General features: G+C 39.5%; 1 protein-coding gene across 1 annotated transcript; it reads right to left on the reverse strand.

The window, feature by feature from the left end:
• Window positions 1-100: 100 nt before the first annotated feature.
• On the reverse strand, window positions 101-14,744 carry LOC126393817 (leucine-rich repeat-containing protein 43-like). Its single transcript, XM_050050186.1, has 12 exons — window positions 14,554-14,744; window positions 14,195-14,407; window positions 12,538-12,648; window positions 11,644-11,783; window positions 8,090-8,328; window positions 7,834-7,994; window positions 6,483-6,642; window positions 4,808-4,947; window positions 4,637-4,726; window positions 2,789-3,001; window positions 2,425-2,527; window positions 101-2,223 (listed from the first exon to the last, which is right to left on the reverse strand). The coding sequence occupies exons 1-12, from the start codon at window positions 14,662-14,664 to the stop codon at window positions 2,048-2,050; spliced, it is 1,857 nt and encodes a 618-aa protein (XP_049906143.1). The 5' UTR covers window positions 14,665-14,744; the 3' UTR covers window positions 101-2,047.
• Between the last annotated feature and the right edge of the window lie 7,246 nt (window positions 14,745-21,990).

A 21,990-nucleotide genomic window follows, 5' to 3' on the forward strand; every position in this document is an offset into this window, starting at 1 on the left:
AAGCTCAATCTTTGTGTCTGGAAAGATGAATGTGTCCGAGAAGATTTTCATGTCTGCTCAGCTTGTAGCAGACCTCTCCTTAACGTCTTGAGCTGGGTTAAAGGTCCAGTGTGTAGGATTTCTGGGGATATATATTGATAGAAATAAAATATAGTCATAACTCTGTTTTCATTAGTGTATAATCACCTGAAAATAAGAATCATCATGCTTTCATTATCATAGAGTGAGCTCTATATACGGTGTGAGTCCTCTTCCACGGAGTCCACCATGTTGTTTCTGCAGTAGCTTAGAACAAACAAACCAACCAAACAAACACCGGCTCTAGATCAACCCTACCTGAACCAGCACAGTTTATGTCCAAGCCTGACCCAGGCCTGACCAGCGGGCAGCAGTTTTGGGCTCTAGCCCAATTAAAAACTTTAATTTCTCTTATAAAGAAATGTAAATATTTTATGTATTACATTTTGTTTTCGTGTCGACCACCATAGTTCTTCTACATGCTTGGCACATGGGAGAAGTTTTAGTTGGTTGCAATCTGCAACCTCACGGCTAGATGCCACTAAATCCTGCACACTGGACCTTTTATCATACAGTTAATCAGTTATTCTGCAAGGTTATTGTTATGCATTGAATAGCATATGAAATGTCCATGTTATGCCCCCTTTTGAAAATGGAAGATACAAGACAACAACAACAGGACAATCAAATAATTAAACGAGTCAGAGTGGCAGTTACACAATGAAAAGTGATTTACTTACAAGTGTAACGCAAGGTTCTCCAAATGTGAGGGAAGGCTCAAATAAATAAAAGCAATATAACAAAACCAGACCTCAACTAACCTCTACATCTAAAGCAAAACACAAACCAAAAACCTAAAACAAAATCTAAAAAAAAAAGAGCTTCACCAAACAAATACATGGGTGGCAACAACCAATAAACTTAGTGTGTCTAAACACAAAATAACTACGTGAGGGAAATGTATAGGGTACTCCACTCACCTGCAGTCCTCAACCTCCTGCCACACCTTCAATTTCTAACAACTTTATCAAAATCTGAGCAGCAAAAGAGGATAAAAGATGATCAAAAGGACAGGCGGAAACTCCTCAGACGAGCTCCTTTTCTTGATGACAGGCAGGCTGAAAGCATGAGGTAACCAATCAGCACTCTGACAGAACTGCACAAGGTGGAAGTAATCAGGTTGTTAGCACCTGAAGAGAAGACAGAGGAGGGAGAAAACACAGCACCATTTTTCCCCTGCCTGGCATCCATAAAATATGTCAGTCAGTCCTCAGTGTTTTCAATGATAGAGAAGGGGTCCCTTAAGGGAAAAAGGTTGGTTACCAAAATACAGGTTCATACACAGACCTTCATGTCTGATCAGCTTGTAGCAGTGCTTTCTTTGTAATTGCACCATCTTGACTTGGGTTAAGTCCCCTGTGTACATTTCTCTGTGTCAGATCCTACACCGATAAGCCAAAACATTAAAACCAGTGGTGGGTGAAGTGAATAAAATTGACCATCTTGTTACAGTGCAATGTTCTGTTGGGAAACCTTGGGTAATGTGGATGCTACTTGACGCACTCCACCCACCCGAACACAATTGCAGACAAAAAAAAAAAAAAAAAAAACTCATGGCAATAGCACTTGTCGATGGCAGTGCCCCCCTAGCAGGACTACTGATTGTGCCTCACCATAAAAGCTGCTCAGGAATGACCCGAGGAATGACACAAAGAGCTCAAGGTGTCGACTTTGCCTCCAAATACCCCAGATCCCAATCTGATCGGACATTCGAGGGACGTGCTGGTACACTAGAGGTAACCTTGATCCACGTTGGGTGCTCCTTGGACCGGTATAGTATCTGGTACCAGGGTGTTAGCTTCAGATCTTTTGAGTCCTGTGGGATGTGAAGTGGGGTACCAGCAATACATCAGCAGTAATGAGGGAATACAGGGAGGAACATAAGAGATTAATCTAAGCTAGCAGGACTAGTTTGGATACGGCTCCATAACGTATAGTAGATCTAATTGATCAAGCTTATAATCTTACTTTAAGACAAATCAGGCTGTTTGCTTTTATGTGGTAGTGTAAGTTGATTCGCTTCAGCTGCAGACTGCCATTTCTCCAGCTCCACACTCAACTCCACAGTCAATGGCTCCAGTTGGATGGACACAGAGTTGTCTGTGTGGACATCTGTCTCAGATTCCTTGTTTCCCTTTCCTCTGCCTACACAGGAAGACATCAAACAGGGTTCATGATTTTAAGCAGACTGAACATTGGACACCAAATACGCTTTCTTCGATAATGTGGCATAAATGAGATATATATGAGATATAAACCACATATGCTCTACTGGCCGGCCTTTAAAAACATTTTAATACCAATAATCTCAGTTTTACAGTTGGAAAAGTGATTCAGATGATTAACCTTTAAAAGCTGCTGTATTCTTCTGTTTGGTACCACTGCCTCCTCTCCGCTTTGATTCCTTGTCCTCCTTCTTCTTGTCCTCTTTGATTTTCTTTCCCAGATCCTAAAAATGAGCGAACACATATATATATATATATCACGTGAAATAAGTTCCCATGTAAGTGTGACAGTTTATAATCCTGTTGGCTACTCCATGTGTTGCTTGTTTCCTTTAGACATCATAAAACCTGCCTCAGTGTTTCTGGGTTTGGATTGTGACCCCCAAGTTGTTTGCTAATAATTCCAGTGAAATGAACCAGATAGCGGTCGTACTGTCTCAGCGACGCCCTGGCTGTGTCAACACATGTTTAGCATATAAACTTGCCTTTTCAAGTGATTGCGTAGCTTCCAGCTCAGACTCAGTGTGCAGGGTGCCAAGGTCACAGAGAACATCGACCTTATGACCTCTTTTTACCAAGCCCTGCAGGGGGACGTGGACGGAGCCAAGGGTTCTTCTGATGGGGGCGTCCTGGACCAGATCTGGTACAGATTTCTTCTTTTTGTCCTTGTCTTTGGTGGAACCTGATTTGATTGGAGACTGGGGAAGTAACCACAGATGTGAACTAATAATGTTGAGATGCAGACGAATTATATCTGCCAAAACAAACTTTTTATATTTAGAGCTGATGTAACAAGCTCTGGTGGACTTACCCGTGGACTGCTCATCAAGCCTGTCTTAAAGGAATATTTCACTCCCTAAATGACCATGTGAATATCAGTTACCCACCCTGTATTTCTCGCATGTCTCCGGTGACAGAAGAATCCAAAAACAGTGAAAATTATTAATGAATTGAAGTCATAAGTGTTCAGCAACAGAATAACTATATCAAAACATCTGTTTACAAACTCTCACAAAACTGTGGTTTACTCTAAGCTCAGGACTTCCCAAACAGAAAGCCCTTTCAGAACTAAACTAAAAAAAATATCTATGCTCCCTTCGAAGCTAAACTCCATTAACAAAAACAGTAATATTACTTCACTGAACACTGGATCTGCTGGTCAACCGCTGCCTCGATCTGTTAGTTTGTGTTATCGTGTGACTTTGGTGTTTTAAAGGGTTAGTTTGGGGCACAGAGAAACTGAGATCTGTGTGGGTACATGAGACCCTTTTATTTATTTAGCAAATGTAAATTTCTTAAGCCAAGCACTAGCCTCTTGGTCTATATTGGGGAAGGAGACTAGACCTCCTTTTAGTCTTTGGAGAGGGCAGGCTTCAATAATATGCTCCATGCTTTGCTCCTCTCCACATGCACGCATTGGGCTCAAGCTGCTCCCCTATCTGTGAAGGCTGGCCAAGCAGGGACCTTGACCAGTCCTAAATCTGTTCAAGGTGGACCACTGTCTCCTTGGGAGGTTGGTGCCAGAGACTGGTTGAGTCGCGTCTGACACTAGATATTTGTTTGGGATGTCTTTGGATTCCCATTCAGTCATCCAGGCAGACAGGGCATCAAAGTCAGTGGGTGGGGGGTCCTTCCAAATTGGAAGTCTAGATCGGAGATGAGCAGGTGGTGGGTTGAAGATGTCGGTGTGGATTGGTAAATGGGGGGAGTCTTTGACCTTTTGAAGCATCCCGCTTGAGGCTGACTCCAGAAGCCAGTCAATCCCCATAGACCCCCATGTTGAAATGCCCAACTTTACAGCAGAAATAAACATGTTTACAGCCTGGTACAAAAAACAGTTTTGGTCTCTTACAGCTAATTTCTATATTCATGATAACTGTACAGGGGTGAATTTTTATATAACTCACCTGTTTACATTTGATGAAGATTTAAAGTTATGCATAATTCAGGATAACTTAGGTCTGCCCCTTGCTCCTCCTCCTCCTCCTCCTCCTCCTCCTCCTCTCACCCAAATATGGTCCCTTATGGCTTCAAAAAACCAAGATGGTTGAAATGCCAAACTTGAGCCTTCAAAACAGGAGTCCCCAAACCAAAGGGTGACGTCAAGGTAGCTACATGCAGCATTTCCACAGTCTATGGTTTGCTGACACCGGTTGCCATAGTAACGGGCACACTTTTCCTGTCTGTGTGCTCCCTTATCAGTCCCATTGTTGGAATAAATAATCCAGGGTTTCCCGAAAACTCTGTTCATTAGTTCTTATTTTTTCTGAAGCTGACTAATGCCATGGGTGTCAACAGTTTGTGATTCAGTGGGAACTAAATGATAAGCTCACCTCTTTTTCTTTCCCACCTTTCCTCTCTTTAACATTTCGGCTGGGTTTGGCCACCGGGACGTCTTCAGAGGCTGCAGGCCATGACAGGACCTAAAATGCCAAATGTCAGAATATGAGTCCTAACACATTTTACATCTAAATGTTTACCCACTCAAACTTTATTTTCTTTACCTTTTCCTCCTCTAGCGTAAGATAAAGACCTTGATTGAAAAATCTCTTTAAGCCTCCCAGATCACTAACAATGTACGTTTGTGTGTCACTGAAGTCCATGCACTCTGCCCATGTCAGTTTTGATGTTCTGTGTCTTGACACTGTGGAAACAGAAATAGTAAAAACAGACAATATGTTTGGCACACACGGGCACAGCTCGGTGTAGCCCCAGTTACGCTCCCTCGGCACCAATAGTGTTTTTTACCTTTAAATAATGAAATGTGTAAAAGTGAATAACCAGCAATTCTGTTCCCAATCCGATCCCTGCTACATGCACGTGTTGAGCGTGTACCCTGTGACCTCTTTGTCTGTATGTATGTAGCCTGTGGGGATGTCTGGTGTGTGTGCTTGCAGATTTAAGGCTACATTAAGTTGTTGTCACATTTTGTATGTATTTTGTTGTTAACTGTGGCAGCATGAGTGCTGTCCTGTGCTAAAACCTTTCACCTTTGCACATGAATGATGTTTAGCCCTGTGGTCACTTATATTATGGTTACTGTTATTTGTTGAATATTCTTTGGCCAAATTCTTATTAAAAAAACATTTACATTGCTTGTTCTGTGTGCCATGTCTGATTTTTACTGAACTACATTTGCATCTTTCATATGTATAATATCAACATTTTTAAAGTGACATGTAATATATAAGCTGACTTTGACTTTGTTATTGGGAGGTGGAGGGGATCGTGGTTGACATGTCACCAGGCAAGACGTCTGCCAAGCTGAAGACCACTGTTGGAAACTAACAGCATTGGTTGGTTTTGGCGACCCTCTATGGCGTTTCCACCAGTGTTTGTGGTACTGAACCTGGGTGTATTTAGCGACACATCAGGGCATTTCACAGTGACGCTTGAGCTGCTAAAACTGAAGGTTTTTCACAGGCCCGTTCCTGCTTTTCGTTTTGTGCCACCAAAAGCGGGTATTTTAAGCCAGAACATGATATTTTCTTAGCCATACCCAAGTGGCCATGTGGCCATTAGAAAATGACAGCAAGCATGGCCATCATCTGTTCTTCTCTCAATTATATTTAAGTACTTTTTCAAGGACCAAGTCAAAAAATGTCTGAATTTCAAAGTATTCAAGGACTTAAATTTCTGAGTGTTGAAATTCAAGTACTTCAAGCACTACAAACCCTTTAATGATGTAACTCTAAAATCATGGGAAGTCAAACAGAAAAGCCTTTCTGACAGGGGACTGAACTAAAAGTGATACTACTTCTCTCGAGTCTCTGAGATCTGTCTAGCAAGCCGGCCACAGCGGCTGTTACTGCCAGGGGCCCAAACTTAAAGGGGGCATAGCCCGGTGCAGAGTTGATTTTTGTTTTAGTTTTTCTTCAGTTTTGGCCAGCTGATCTGCACTGTACATATTGCTGCACCTAACCCACTGCTGGAAAAGAAAAGGGAAATTAAAAAAATTGGACTGTTGAACAGTTTAAAGTCCTCTTCCTTTTGCCTTCACCGCTCGACCAACCTTACAATCATACTGACAATTATTTCCAGACTCCTCTAATCCTAAACTAAATGTCATGCAGTGATAATCACCGTGTTAAAACAAATGTGTCAGCTCTAACAGTGTTTGTGCTTTAATCCATTTTTGTGTGGGCGTGACACCAGTGTAGGTTAAATAAATGTTGTTACCATGTGCAGTGTCATAGCAGGTTTTCTCAGTATACACCACCAAGTCCTGTGCGTCTGGTTTGGAAGATTCTTTTTCACAGTTTTTGTTTGATTGTAGGTCAGCATCACTGAAGACATCCTCCGTCACATGTGCTGCGTCACATTTAGACTTACTGAACTTCTGTGAGCAGCACTGCAAAAAGGAAGAAAAAGCTGATGAAAGGTAGTCACTGTTGAAAGATAAGCTGAAACAACACAAAAATCTAATATGGATTCAAAGTGCATATGTGTATTGATAAAAATATCTTAAGTATCAATAAGTAAATGTATAAATACATGCAGTAATATATATATATATATATATATATATATATATGGTGAAAAAATGTATGGATAAATACAGAGATAATTAAATTAATATGGAAAATAAATAAATAAATAAATAAATAAATAAATGTGAAAACTAATAAGTAAATGTAAAAATAAATACAGGAATAAATAAATAAATATGGAAATAAATAATTATCTAAATAAATATAGGAATTAATGAATAATTATTGAAATAAATAAATATATAAATAAACATGGAAAATGAATGAATAAATGTATAAATAAATACAGGGATGAATAAATAAATCCATAAATGAATACAGAAAAAAAAATGGAAATAAATCACAATTTTTTAAATAAATATAGGAATAAACAAATAAATATCTAAATACATGAAGGAATAAATAAATGAATATGGGAAACATATATGAATAAATAGAGGATTAAATGAATATATAAATATATATATAAATATATATATATATATATATATATATATATATATATATATAGGCCTATATAAATGTGGAAATTAATAAGAAATGTTGAAATAAATACAGGAATAAATAAATTAAATGCATTAATAATTACAGAAATGGAAATGAATAAAAGAATAAGTAAATGTTGAAATGAATTTGAAAATAACTAGATAATGCATACATAAACTACTTTTTCTTTCTGTCTTTCTGTCTTTCTATTAATTTGTTCATTCCTGTATTTATTTATTTATATTATTTATATTTATTTATATTTAATTATATGGGGTTTTTTTTATTTATTGATACATCATTTTTTATCTTGAATACAGCTGGGCAGGTGAGTATTGGTTTAAGACATACTTGAGTTATATTTAAGTTCTTACATGTGAAACTAATATAACATATGGATTATTACTGTCATGTGTAATTACATGTCAGACTACAATGTAAAAAACAAAAACAAAACACTTGATTTGAGTTCAGTTTTTTATATGTGACACTCTGGACAGCATTAAACTCACAGACACGTAAAGAGACTGAGCAGTGTAGGAAGTATACGTCACCAGGTCAACAGTTTGATGACTAAGGAACTCGTATGTGATAAAGTAGCCGTAGGTGATAACAGGGAAATCAGGAGTGTTTTCGTCCAAACTCATCAATGGGTCTGGGATTCCCCTCACTCTGCCCACACTCACTGTGGCTGATGCCCGGTCCTCTATCAGATCTGTAGGTATGGATAAAATGACAGAGCTGCTTACTTAGAAAAGAAACGATAGCCCACTCAGGCTTACTCACTGATAGCAAAGTCCACAGACTCACCAGTCATCTTGGAGAGGCTGCTAAAACTACATCTTTCCTCAGGGGAGATCCGTGAGGCGTCTAGGTATGAGAGCCGTGGAAGACTGTCTACAGTGAGGCCTGGGTAGAAGGGAGCGAGAGTGAAGGGGTTTCCCTCTAGAACCAGCGTCCTGAGGCAGGGGAGCGTGTTCAAAGCATCCAGTAGGGCCTGCTGGTTCTGAAACTCACAGTCACTCAGGTCCAGACACACCAGCTGTGGCCTGAGGTCAGAGACAGTTTTTTCAGAATGGTGGTGTGCTGTATGGCAAGACTAACAGGTTTTAGAAAAAAAGAAAATGAGGAAGAGGATGAACTTATGTCTCCTGTTTATTCACAAATAAACCTTTTAAATGTCCAGTGTGTGAGATTTAGGAGGATTAATGGCACATAGTGGTGAGGATTGCATATTGGAACCTGATGAAACTTCTCCTGGTTAGAATTCCTTCAGTGTTCATTGGTCAGGAGGTTTTTACGGGGAGCTGAATCATCTGCAGAGGTTTCTTCCTCTCCAAAATAAACGGACCAGGAGATTTAAACCGGTAAAAACACTGAATAAAGCAGTTTCACATAAATAAAAAAAATCATTGTTTTTCCAACATTGCTCATTGCAGATGGGCTGCTATCTACGGTGGCCCACGTGAAAACACATATGGCCCGATTTAGAGCCAGTGTTTGGTTTGTCCATTCAGGGCTACTGTAAAAACATGGCAGTGCAACATGACTATCTGCTTAGACAAGAACTGGCTCCCTTTGTAAATACAAACGGCTCATTCTAAGGTAAAAAAAACACAGCAAGTCTTATTTTCAGGTGATTATATGTTTAATAAAACTGACTTACTATAATCAATTTCTGCCAATATATCCCTCTAAATCCTACACACATCTTATATTTGGGTGTGTTGCTCGACAGATATGACGAATTTCGACATAAAAAAATGTCATGTGACCCTTTTGCGCGCCAGGAGTTGCGCGCCAGGAGAATTTTGTTGTGCCACAGGCAACATCAGGTTTTGTTGCACAGTGTGACTGGCAGTGTCACTATTATCACCATGGAGATAGTAGTTTTAAATCCATAACGACTCTGACCTGCACCCAGTGTCTCTGTCCACAGAAGCAGAGTGTGTCAGCTGCAGCATCTGCAGAGCTGAGAGGACAGCGGCCAGCCAAACTGCCTTCACCAGGCTGACTGACAACAGACATTTTCTGAACCAATATAATTTTTTATGTTAGCTCCACGGGAGGAAATCAACAGTGTTTGTATGTATTGATTAATTTATTTTATTTACCGTAGTGAGTGAGGGAAATCTGATCAATCAACAACTGTCTGTGCAGATCATTCTTCACTAAACATGACAGAAATAAACTAATAAAAAGTGCAGGGGTCTCTGGTTACCATGAAAACGACTCGCCGAAGCATGAGCATGAGTTCTCTTTAATTTTTGTCAAGCAACACTTTTCAAAAGTGTCGATCGTCCTAACTTAGATCAGGCTTAACACAGATAGCATAATAAAAATTAAACATATAAAGCTGCTAAAAATATCTATCGTGCAGATGGAAAGGAATTATTTCAAAAAGGCACTCGAGTGGTTTACTATTACAAATCTATGGCGTTAAGGGTCTTGCAAGAAATAAATTTAAAGAGGCAAAGCAACATACACAGAAATATCCTTATATCCGTTCCTCTATGGCTCAAGTTTCAAAAGCTCCCACATTTCACCTCCTGCGTCCTAAATGCCCACTCATTTCAAATGCCACAACTCCAGATAGTAGCACAGTTAGATTTCTGTTAGATTTTTAAAGTCTCTGTTTGCATGCTGAAAAATCCCCCTGCAACACATCCACTGTGTGTGTTCAGGCCAGACATCTGTTAACAGATGTATAGATATACTGAGCTCATGAGTCACAGCAGATGCGCCGCCCCAAAAAATTATGTAAATGTTTATCAAATTTGAATGGTTTCCCATGCTTCATTAATTTAACTTGTTGTATCTTTTTGTAATTTTTGGTATTCACTTTTAAAAGAAAAGCTGTATTTCCCAGAGTTTCTATATATGATAATCTAAGAACTGGGCGGCACGGTGGTGTGGTGGTTAGCACTCTCGCCTCACAGCAAGAGGGTTGCCGGTTCGATCCCGGGCTTGAGAGCCCTTCTGTGCGGAGTTTGCATGTCCTCCCCATGTCAGCGTGGGTTCTCTCCGGGCACTCCGGCTTCCTCCCACAGTCCAAAGACATGCAGGTTAATTGATAACTCTAAATTGTCCATAGGTGTGAATGTGAGTGTAAATGGTTGTTTGTCTCTATGTGTCAGCCCTACGATAGTCTGGCAACCTGTCCAGGGTGTACCCTGCCTCTCGCCCGATGTCAGCTGGGATAGGCTCCAGCCCCCCCGCGACCCTCAAGAGGATGAAGCGGTTAGTAGATGAATGAATGAATGAATAATCTGAGAACTGTTGTCTAAAGGTCCTCTCCACTCCACCAAGACACAATTCTGATGGCAAAATAAAATAAAATAAAATAAAGTATTATTATAAAGTATATATACGTAGCCTATTCGCACATCCAACTGTCTCAGATGGAGGTGCGTTGGGAAATATTACTTGAGTCTTTGAACAGAATATCCTGCACACTGCTCTTACTCAGCCTTGACAAAAGTCCAGGGGGACCGAAATGTTAATGTTACTAGTAAATTGTGAAACTGAGTGTGAGGGATTTTCTGTTCAAAGACTCAAAAGAAACCAACCAACCAACCAACCAAACAAACAAACAAACAAAAGTCTCAAGCCCGAGCCAAGATAACCCTGATAACATCACCATTAACAAAAAATGCAACAAAGTTACAACTGTTTCCACAGGATGCATAGTACTCCTCGTAATGATTAAACTGAACATCATGTGTTTTTCAGATATTTACAGTTCTGTTTAATTGATGATAAAGAAGCAAAACTTCAGAAACTTTTTCCCCTCTGACTTAACTGATCTAATCATCAGGAAACAAGAGTAATTCTGTCTTCACTAAAAGCCGCTTTTGATCTCCCTCTGAAGCCCAAAGGTGCGTCCCAGCTTTAATGTTCCCCTTAACTTTGATATCTGTTGACAAAATGACACAGTGGGTAAAAGTGTGAACTCATAGCTGCCACGGAAACCACATTTAGTAGACGTGATTCTTTAAAGTGGGATCAAATGATTTTCTACCTAACAGTGTCAGCTGCTGCCACCACTCACTGTGTCATCGCCAGCACGATGCTTTGGTAGTAAACTACCAGTGTTGCATCAGCAGGTGTCAAAACAGACACACTGCCATCATATCTGTGTGTGTGTGTGTGTGTGTGTGTGTGTGTGTATGAAATCTGTCACAGGTAGAAAAACCAACAATGAAGCATCATGACGTGATGTGATGTCACTGTCTCACCTTACAAACAATAAAAAAGTACACATTTACCACCTCTTGTTTGACCTGCTTTTGGTTTGTACCTCTCTAAAAACCCACAACTTCCTCTGTGTGTGTGTGTGTGTGTGTGTGTGTGTGTGAGCTAACCAGTGTGTTCCTGTGAGATGACAGACTACGTCATGGGATCCCAGACTGTTTGAGCTGAGGCCGAGGTACTGCAGGCGAGGGGGTGGGCAGCTGGTGAGACTGTTCAGAGCAGACAGCCAGTTGTCACGTAGCTCCAAAATCTTTGACAGAAACATATTTACAATCAGACAGTTCATCAGCACTACATAACAGCACCAGCTACACTGTGAGTTACGTCACCCATTCTTAAGAACTGGTAACAAAACATGTCCTAACAACAAAAACATAAATGTATAACTTATCAACACATTAATTCCGTTTCTGTGGTGAAATATTAATTTTGAAAGAATTTATAGAGGACTACTGGTTTCAAAAAGGTGGGAATGCTGCTCAGGAGCTAGTAAGCTTCCTATTTTATGATAAATATCATTAAATGATATTGCTACTGGGTGTGTCTCAACCATAACATGTCGACTCTGTAGCCCCTCCAAATAAAAACTAAATAAAAATTATGTTTTAAAAATGAGTATTTTGATTGGCATTAAGAGATCTTAGCAACTTTGAAAAATAAAAATGGTTGCTCGCCATCACTGCTGTGAAATTAATACATATAGAACTTTTTGTCAGCTCCGTCAGATCTTACCTCTGACATCCATCATGTACACTATTCTTAAATGAAGAGTAAAAACCAAAACCCCCCAAAAATAAGGTCTTGTCCCAGTTTTCAAGAATATGTGATCATGTATCAACACTATCAGTTAGGTTGTCTCACTGGACTTTCCCCAGACCAAAGATATTACAGCATGTGTTTTACCTTTGATGTGATGGTAAAGAAAAAGCTAGAATCATCTACTCCTTGTGATTTGATTGTGAATCACCCTTTAATGACAAATTAGATTTGTGGAGCAAACTCACCTTCAAAGTGCTGGGAAGGTTTTCTGCAGGAATTTCTGAGATTTTGTTGGCACTCAGCACCAGTTCCTCCAGCTTTGAGAACTTTAACAGGCCGTCGTCAACGACTGAGACCTGAACACAACACAGACAAAACATCAAGTACGATTTCAATAAATAAAAGCATCAATACTGATTGACTTGGTTCTTTGTGTTTTAAACAAGGTCCATTGCAGAGTTGTAACATGGCATTACAGACTTAAGTGGTTACTCGGAGCCCCTCAGCCAACAGAGTTCCCAGAGACGAATTGACAGCGCGCTTTATTTTTGGGATGCTTTATTTATTTTATGTCCATTATGGGATTTAAGAGGTGCAATGACAAACTTTAAAGGTACACTATGCAGGGACTGTCAGTTACTGTTTGTAAACACAATTGCCAGCGAAAGTGAAAACCAACCCCAAATGTCCCGAACATAGCAAAATAAGACTATAACTAGAATAACCGCCTCACAGATATATGCCGCTACAATTTCTGAAACATGGATGCTTCACACACGTCTTAAACCAGGCTGCACAGAAGATCTATACAATCAGCACAGCTTCAAGGTGGACACCCAAGATTAGTGTCACCAATTCAGTATCTGAACAAATGTCTCCTCTTCTGTTTCTGAGATATGATGATGAATAGTGGGCAGAAAAGTGTTTTTGCAGAACATTATGATGTCACAGTGAAGCTGACCTTTGACCTTTTGGATATAAAATGTCATGACATCATCATTTTGTCCTATCAGACATTTCTGTGAAATTTTGTCATAATTGGTGTATGAATTCTTGAGTTATGGCCAAAAACATGTTTCATGAGGTCACAGTGACCTTGACCTTTGACCTGAGGCCACTAAATTCTAATCAGTTCATTCTTGAGTCCAAGGAGACGTTTGTGCCAAATTTGAGTAAAAGAAATCCCTCAAGACGTTCTTGAGATATTGCATTCACGAGAATGAGATGTACATAAAGTCACAGTGACCTTGACTTTTAGACCTTTGACCACTAAATTCTAATCGGTTCATCCTTAAGTCCTGGTGGACGTTTGTGCCAAATTTGAAGATTAGGTGGTCCACTGACCATTTTCTAATTCACAATAAAAATATACTGAGTCACTTTAAGTGTAAACAAGGTGCCACAGTGTCTGAAAGACAACCATTAAAACAGACCTTGTTTATAAAAACCCAAATAGAGGTAGGTGCGGTTGTAGATGAAAGGGTTCATGGACACCACCCTCTCTTTATGCATGATTCTCTAACATTACTAGCATTATGTTGTTTTACATCTTCACTTTCAATGTTCACACTGTTTCTACAGTTTATCTGTGGTTATTTCAGTCACTGAGAGGAGCAGATATTGTAGGTCTGGTAATGCACCTACAGATAAGAGTGCAAAGCTAGTCTGTTGCTGCACTGATGCCCAGCTCTAGTCTGAGAAGCTTAGCAAGGACCATTATGAACTGGAAACTATTGCTGAGTAGAGAGAAAACTCTTGCATGCCATAATATTTCTGGGGCCATTATATCAAATCAGGGTGTGGAGATGAGACAGTTCTGAGGAATAACACTGTACAAGAACAGTGAATCAAATTTTAATTACAACATTTGGATGTAGGGCATAAAAAACTCTGTACACTTACACCCTTGTCCAAGATGTGAAGTGTCGTAAAGTAACTGTAAATGAAGTCCGTGTGCAGGCGTTCAGGTGTGAGCACAGCCAGCTGTCTCAGGGCCGCAGTTTGAGGGCTCCATGATCCATCCTGCCGCCAGGGAGAGTGAGGGCAGCTCAGTAGATCCAGGAGGGCGTCTGTCTCTTCTGTCTCTGCTCCCTCTGTGCTGCCTTTGGTCTTTCTCTGAGAACATAATCAATCTGTTAATTAGTATATTATACAAAAAGCTTCTACTGTGCACAGAGAGTGCTTTACACCACTGAAAAGACATAATGATCCTTTTAAGATAATCTAGAAAACACTGCAACCAATGAAAAAAAAAACCTCACCCAGGTGCCATATCCACAAGGAAAGTCATGCAGACACAGTCGGTGAATCAGCTTCTCTAGCACGGCAGAAAGTGTGTTTGAGCTCATGTCTGTCAGCAGTTGCTCCTGCATTATGTGTTACATTGATTTTTTTAAGATAAACATAATAAACTACAGTATGTAGTGAAGTATGGTCAGTTTTCTTTGGTTAGCCTCTCAGGGAAGAGGCCCCTGGTGTTTATTTACAAATGGCTGTCAGTTGCCTGGCAACAGCTGTTGCTCACTTTGGAAAGACGGCATTGAGTCAGGACCTCAGTGTAAGCTCTGTGGAGCAGATAAAACAGGTTTCAGCTCAGCGAGTGTATCAGACAAACACAGTGACTCTGAAATCCTCTGTTATCTGCTTACTTAGTAACTATCAAACATTTATACTAAGAAGAAAAATAGGAGATAAAAATGACACTGATATCAGACTTTAGACACATTAGAGGCTCCTTTTTCATCCTAATAACATATTTAACTTACAAGGACTACTGACTGAATAAACTACTGTGAGAAACAATCATCATCGCAAAATGGTAAATTGAGCACAGCGTTAGTTCAGTCAGGAGAGACGTGTTCTGAGAGAAAAGAATATTTATTTACATGTGCACGTAAATGTGAGAAATGTGAACAAGTGAAAAGTCTTTGGCGATTAGACCCCATCTTGATGTCATCTATTCCAGGAGGGTGGTAAAGACGTAGTAGATTAGGGAATCCCGGGGGGTCTTTGCTGCAGCTCTCCCTGCCTTAGTCTTTCAATGTAGGCGCATGGAAGGGCAGAGAGGTTTGCTCTCTCTGCCATAAGTGGGATTTATACTTGTGCGGCAGACCCTATGCGCGTTGCCTACACAGTTGTGAGCATTTATACTTGTGCGGTGGTGTGTCTGTGTCACTCTACAGTTAACCCTTCAAAACACTAGTCAGCAGCTGGGTTTCTGTGAAGTACTGTAAAGTTTAGTTAATTCAAAACACACATTAAACGTGGCTTAATAGAGACAATTTCAAACACAAGTACACAAATCAGCTTCACTATAACTCGCAGCATTCACAGACAAACTTGTCTTTATCTGGACACATTTTCCCCACAAATACAACATGCTAATGTTATTAGCACAAGCCTATGGCATTTTACATTGTATAAATTAGCCTAGCAGCTAGCAGTCTTCTCCTCATATAAACCAGGGACAACAGCGACATTTAACAAAGGTAACGGTACATAATTCGGCTCCATTACAACTCACAAGGTTCACCGACAAAACAACTGTCTTATACTAAACTCGTTTTCCAAACAAATTTAACATGCTAACGTTATTAGCACACGCCTATGGCATTTTACATTGTATAAGTTAGCCCTGCTCATATGAAGCCAGGTATAAATCCCTGAAGGATAAATCACACACAAGACTAAAAATGCTATTTTTGTGAAGGTTTTATTGTCTTCACAATTTATGGTTTCTTATCTGTGAAATTAAAGTAAATAAAAGCTTTGTTTCCACTGAGGGAAATGGTTTCAGCCTACAAAAATAAACAGGAGGTCTGCGTCGCAATGGCATGTAGTTACATTTCTGGGGAGGTGCACGTCAGGCTACGGCACTGGTTACGGCCTAGGCTCCATGTCGATGCAGAGCCTACGCTGTAGCTACGGCATTGATTCAACGCAGAAGTGTAAATTCTGCCTTGGCTTTCCACAAAGGCACATGGAAGAGGCTTTCTGCATAGGCATAGGAAAGGCAGGGAGGCCCCAGAACAGACAGACAAACAGACAGACAGACAGAGACACACACACACACACACACACACACACACACCAGTCTTTAATAGGTGATTATGGCCCTGCTTAAAACAAGTCGTAAGGAAATGTAACAAGCCTCCTTGTTCAAGGATTTTAACTTTTAATAAAGCTTCAGATAAAAAGGCTCAGAATAGCATTTTCACCCCATGAACAGTTGATTTATTTTAACCACAGAAAGAATATTTTGACTGTGGGATCAATAGATGCTGCTCTTGAATATGATGATGTGATCCACTGTTATCTCGGTTTGCCGTTAAAAATGGCACTTCCAGGTGAACTGAAACCTCCTACACAGCGTGAGGTGTAGCATCCTGTGGTGTGTAAGGTATCTATTTCAGAGATATGCTACTAGGAAATCCATTATCAAACAGTATTTAAAATTCTCACGTCATGGTAAACACATCTTAACAGCTCAGATATGGATATTAGTTGTTTTGTCACAGGTCCATGGAAACAGGAATCACTGGAGATGAAAAACAGGAAAAGGGCAAGCCTGGTGTTTTAATCCAAAAACAACAGTGCTGGATTAGACCAGGCCGCAGCCATAACTCTCGCCAGAACCACTTAATGACTACATGAAATGCAGTCTAAGTTTGTGTACCTCACACTTTTAAAAGTGAAACAGCACCTTTGTGTGTTGAGGGATTCTTTGAAAGTATTTAAAAGGAAAATGGAGAGCAATCAAACAATCTGTCAGGTCATGTGGGTATATGGAATTATGTTGCAAATCATGTTTCCAAACAGCGAAGTTTAGTGTCTTTTTTCATTCAACTGATAAGTATCAAAAGTCTAGATACCTCTGTGGCAGTTTGCATTGTCTCCCCACATCAAACACTGTGGTGAACACTGCCCCACAATTGCAAAATAGAAACATTTACAACAAGATTTCTTGGGACGATAGCACCACAAAAGCGTCATCCACAGAATGTTGGCATGCAACAAAAAAATCCCATGTTCCGATATATAAGCAGAGCGTGTGCCAGTTTAAGAGCATTAACTCAACAGCGTAAAGACAAAAACACCACCATGTTCACTGGCAAAGGTAAGCTGTTTCTGAATGAACGCTGAGTAAATTAGGCTTTATATTTTCCTGCAAGGACTCACTCTCAGCATCTCTGTGTAACAATGCTTTAGAATTACTGTTATAATTATGTTGTGATCTCAGGAGCAAGTCTGACAGCAAGCTGCCTAAAATCTGAAATGAGCTTTAGGGCAGCATTTTCTCACAGCATATTATGAGAGAGAATAACATGTTGTGAGAAAATGCTGCCCTAAAGCTCATTTCAGATTTTAGGATGTTTATGATTCTAGTTGCACTCCAACGCACTTCCGTTTGTCTTGCTATGCAGATGACAGCATTGTGCTTGTTTATGTATAACCTCCTGCAGGGCTCCTGCTTTCCTGCATTGTGATGATGCACATCTCCTTCACGGCCTCCCAACCGTTTAAAAGAGTGACGTTTCAGGAGCATATGAAGGCTTCATTTATGACGTTAGCTCGGTGTAATCTGAAGACAGCAGAAAAAGATTATGTGAGTAAACATGTCATACTTTAAATTTGTAAACTTTATAACTTATACAGTGCATTGAAAGTGATACAACCTTTTGAGTTTATGTGTTATGTACATGTATATTCACTCTGCACTGTACTTAAGTACACATTCAAGATACTTGTACTTAATTGATCATTTCCATTTTATACAACTTTATGTTTTCTACTCCTCTACACTTGAATATTGTATTTTTTTTTACTCCACTATAGTTGCCTAACAGCTTTTAAGTTTCTTCCATTTTCCTTCCTGTAGAGTCAAAACCATGTTTCTCTAAATTTGGTGATTTTAAATTTGAATCTTCGCAATAAACCGAAGGATGAAGTGTTATTTACTGAGTTAAGAAAATTATTCTACTTCTTGAAATAAGCTATTTCAAAATCCTCATGGATTAGCTGGCAAATGCATCACCAGACTGTTTTTCTAAACTCATGAAAAACAGACTTTTCAGAGATTTGTTCTCATGCCAAGGGTGTAGGTTGGGTTTCAGTATTGGTGGGTGGACACATATGAAACAGGAGGTTTAGGAGTCCTCCACAAGTAATTTGTGACATCAAACACTTAATTTTCAGCATTCTGGTGAATTTTCATGCACCAGTTTGTGGCTTTTCTGCATCAGTTTATGGTGGAAATGTCTTAAATTTTGTCAAAATAAAAGTCCTCTGCTGCATTCACGTTTTTATCGGGGTGGAGGACAAACGCACATGTTCTAAATATTGAGGGTGATGAGTCCCTTGTGTCCCTCCTGAATCTACATCTACGTATGGGCAATGCTACAAATGATACAATATGATGCACTGGTGTAGATTAAAATTCCCAACAAAGGAGTTAAAATGAGCACAACTTTAAACATCTCTAACATCTACATGGATGCAGCAGTAAGATTAATCCAAAAACATCAAATATAACATCAAAACACTGACAGGGAACATTTTTCTGTCGTATTAGTATTTTGTCATTTTAAGTACATTTTGCTGATAATACTTCAACATGCGTACATAGGCCCTGTGTAATTGGTTTTGATGCAGGAGTAGAGTATTTTCAGTGTGGTATTGTAACAGAGTACTACTTCCTCCACCACCGAGGGACCTTTTGAAGTCATTTTCAGAAGTTATGATAGCTGACAGCCTCTGAGCTCTTTGTCATAATGTCTCTCACTTCCTATCTAGGTCAAGGTCATGTTTCCCCCCAATTCAATGAGTGTACAGCCCCCCCCTGGGGCCCTTGAGGGAATAACTTTTGGAAACAGCACAGAAGAAGTCCAGACCTCCGCCTGTGCCATCTCTGACTACCTCAACAAGCACCTTCCTGCAATCATCAAGTCCCTCACTGAGAATTACGAGGACATCCTGAATAACACCACAACGTTTCTTGATGGGTTCAACACAGCTGTTAAACAGTCAAGTGATCAAAATGAACCAAAGCAATGCCACAGAAATGTCACAGCTGCAGACGATTACAATAAAAAACGAATTGGCTTCCAGATCATTCACTTAACCAGGAGATGGGTGGAGATTTTCACAGGCACAAACACCACCTGTCAACATGATGAGAACAACGCTTGACAGCACTTTTTATTTATTCATTAACTTATTTATTTATTAATTTTTGTTGTTGTTTTATTTTCGGTATTCTATATTTATTTATTCTATTTATATTGAATGATGTCCTCCACATTGTATGTCAGCCTCGTGCTGCTCCATTCTGAGTGGATACTGTTCTAGAGGATTTATTTATTTAAATTATTTGTCAATAATAAAATATTTAACTCAAACCACTTTTTAATTTTCTTTTTTGTGGTAGCAAAGATTTCAACACACTTACATTTATGCAGTGTTTCATTTTACTCTGAGCTTTGGTTTTATCAGGCCTTCGTCAGCTATGATCTGATAGGCTCGACCAGGCGCGGGCTGAGAGTGTCAGGCCTTCACTACAAAATGTCACTTAAAATACTGTAACATGAAGTGACCAGGAAAAGACTCAAAATAACCACAAAGAGACACAAACCAACCAAAGACAGACACAAAATGACCACAAAGAGACGTAAAAACAAATAGATGCATAATGAGTGCAGGGCTGGCCCTATACTTCATATATTCATTCAAAATCTAGTTCATATGCTCCAAAGATCCGAAATAAAGACCGTGTTAATGTTTTGGCTGATCAATATATATATATATATATGTATAATCACTTGCAGTGTTCCTCAGGGATTAATCCTGGGACCCTTTCTCTTCTCGATATAAGCCCAGTTCCCACCAAACACTTTCAGTATGGTACCTTTGGAACCAAAAGTAACCCCTCAGACATGGTACCTAGACCCTAGCGTTTCCACTGCAAACAGTACTCTCAAATGTGGGCAGGGTTGTTGCCACTCACTGCTCCGTCCAGCACTCACTGTATTTCCTCATTATCGGCAACACAGAGGGAAGTCTGCACCTTGTTTATCGTCCACATGACGGGGTTGCAAATTTTCAGAACAAAATAAAACAGGCTTTACACATAATTTTAAACACCTTTACAAAGCTAATTTCCACCCACTTATAGAAACCCTGAAAAATGATTTTGAGTGTTGAAACTTATTATCATTATCATTAGGAGGTAAAATTAACACCATTAAAATGAATGTGCTACCTAGATTTTTGTATCTGTTCCAATGTATTTCTGAAAAACAAACAAAACAAAACCCTTCTTTCTGCTCATAGATAAACTGATATCCTCATTCATCTGGAATAAAAATACTCCACAAATACGTAAGAGTATCTTATAGCGTCACTGTGAACATGGAGGGCTATCCTTATCTAACTTTCAATATAATAACTGGTTGGCTAACATATGCTCTATACTATATTGGTCTAACCCATCACAAGATAGAGGCCCAAAATGGTTACATTTAGAAACTTGTCATGTGGACCTGCCTCTTTACATGCTTTACTTTGCTCCAAGTTTCCACTACCTGAACCTATATCCAGATATTTTATGAACCCAGTGGTTAAGCACTCCTTGAAGGTCTGGGCACAGTTCAGACGAGCATTCTCGCTTAATAATATATCAATCAATGCCCCTATATCAAGAAACAATATATTTAAACCCTGTTTTACAGATAGTTTCTTCCATACTTGGAACAAGACTGGATTAGTTAGATTGATTAAAAGATTTATATATCAATGATAATTTTGCATCATTTGAGCAGTTGAGATTGAAATTCAAAATTCCTAACTCGCACCATATCTGCAACTTCACAGCTTTGGATACTCAAACTCAGCTCTCTCCTTGACTCTGTTTTGGAGTTCAGTTCCTACCACCAAGGGTTTATCAGCAAAATTTACACATCACTCAACTCTCATAATTTAGAACCTCTGACACATCTAAGAAGACAATGGGAGGAAGAATTGGGCACAGAACTTTGTGAGGCTACATGGCACTCTGCACTAGATAAGATACATTCATCCTCAATTTGTTTAAGACATGAGGTAATACACTTCAAGATTGTACATAGGCTGCATTGGTCTAAAGCGAGATTGGCAAAAATTACACCAAATGTGGATCCTAACTGTGATCGCTGTGGAACAACAAAATGTACTTTATCACATATGTTCTGGCTCTGTCCAGAATTAATGGATTTCTGGCAATCAATATTCATTTTTTCTGACTTGCTAGAAAGACCCATAGAACCTCTTGCCATAATTGCAATATTTGGTACAGTACTGCAAGATCTCTGTCTCAACCGACACAGCAAAAACATGATAGCCTATGCTACGCTCCTGGCTAGGAGACTTACATTGCTTTAATGGAAAGACAGATCTCCTCCAACTTTCAATCAATGGGTCAGAGATCTTCTGCACCATCTGACTTTAGAAAAAATCAATTATGTCACAAGAGGCTGCACCCTCAAGTTTTACACTATGTGGCAACCAGTTCCAGATCAGGTAGAAAAGATAGATGCTTCGGATATTTCAAATGTATAGATATAACCCCCCCCCCCCCCCCCATACTTTTACCTAATTTGTGTTTTCTGTGTATTTATAAATTGTATATCACATTTACCATTGAACTTGTGATGTGGATGTGTGGC

The sequence above is a fragment of the Epinephelus moara genome, chromosome 8, assembly GCF_006386435.1.
Source record: "Epinephelus moara isolate mb chromosome 8, YSFRI_EMoa_1.0, whole genome shotgun sequence".
NCBI lineage: Eukaryota > Metazoa > Chordata > Actinopteri > Perciformes > Serranidae > Epinephelus > Epinephelus moara.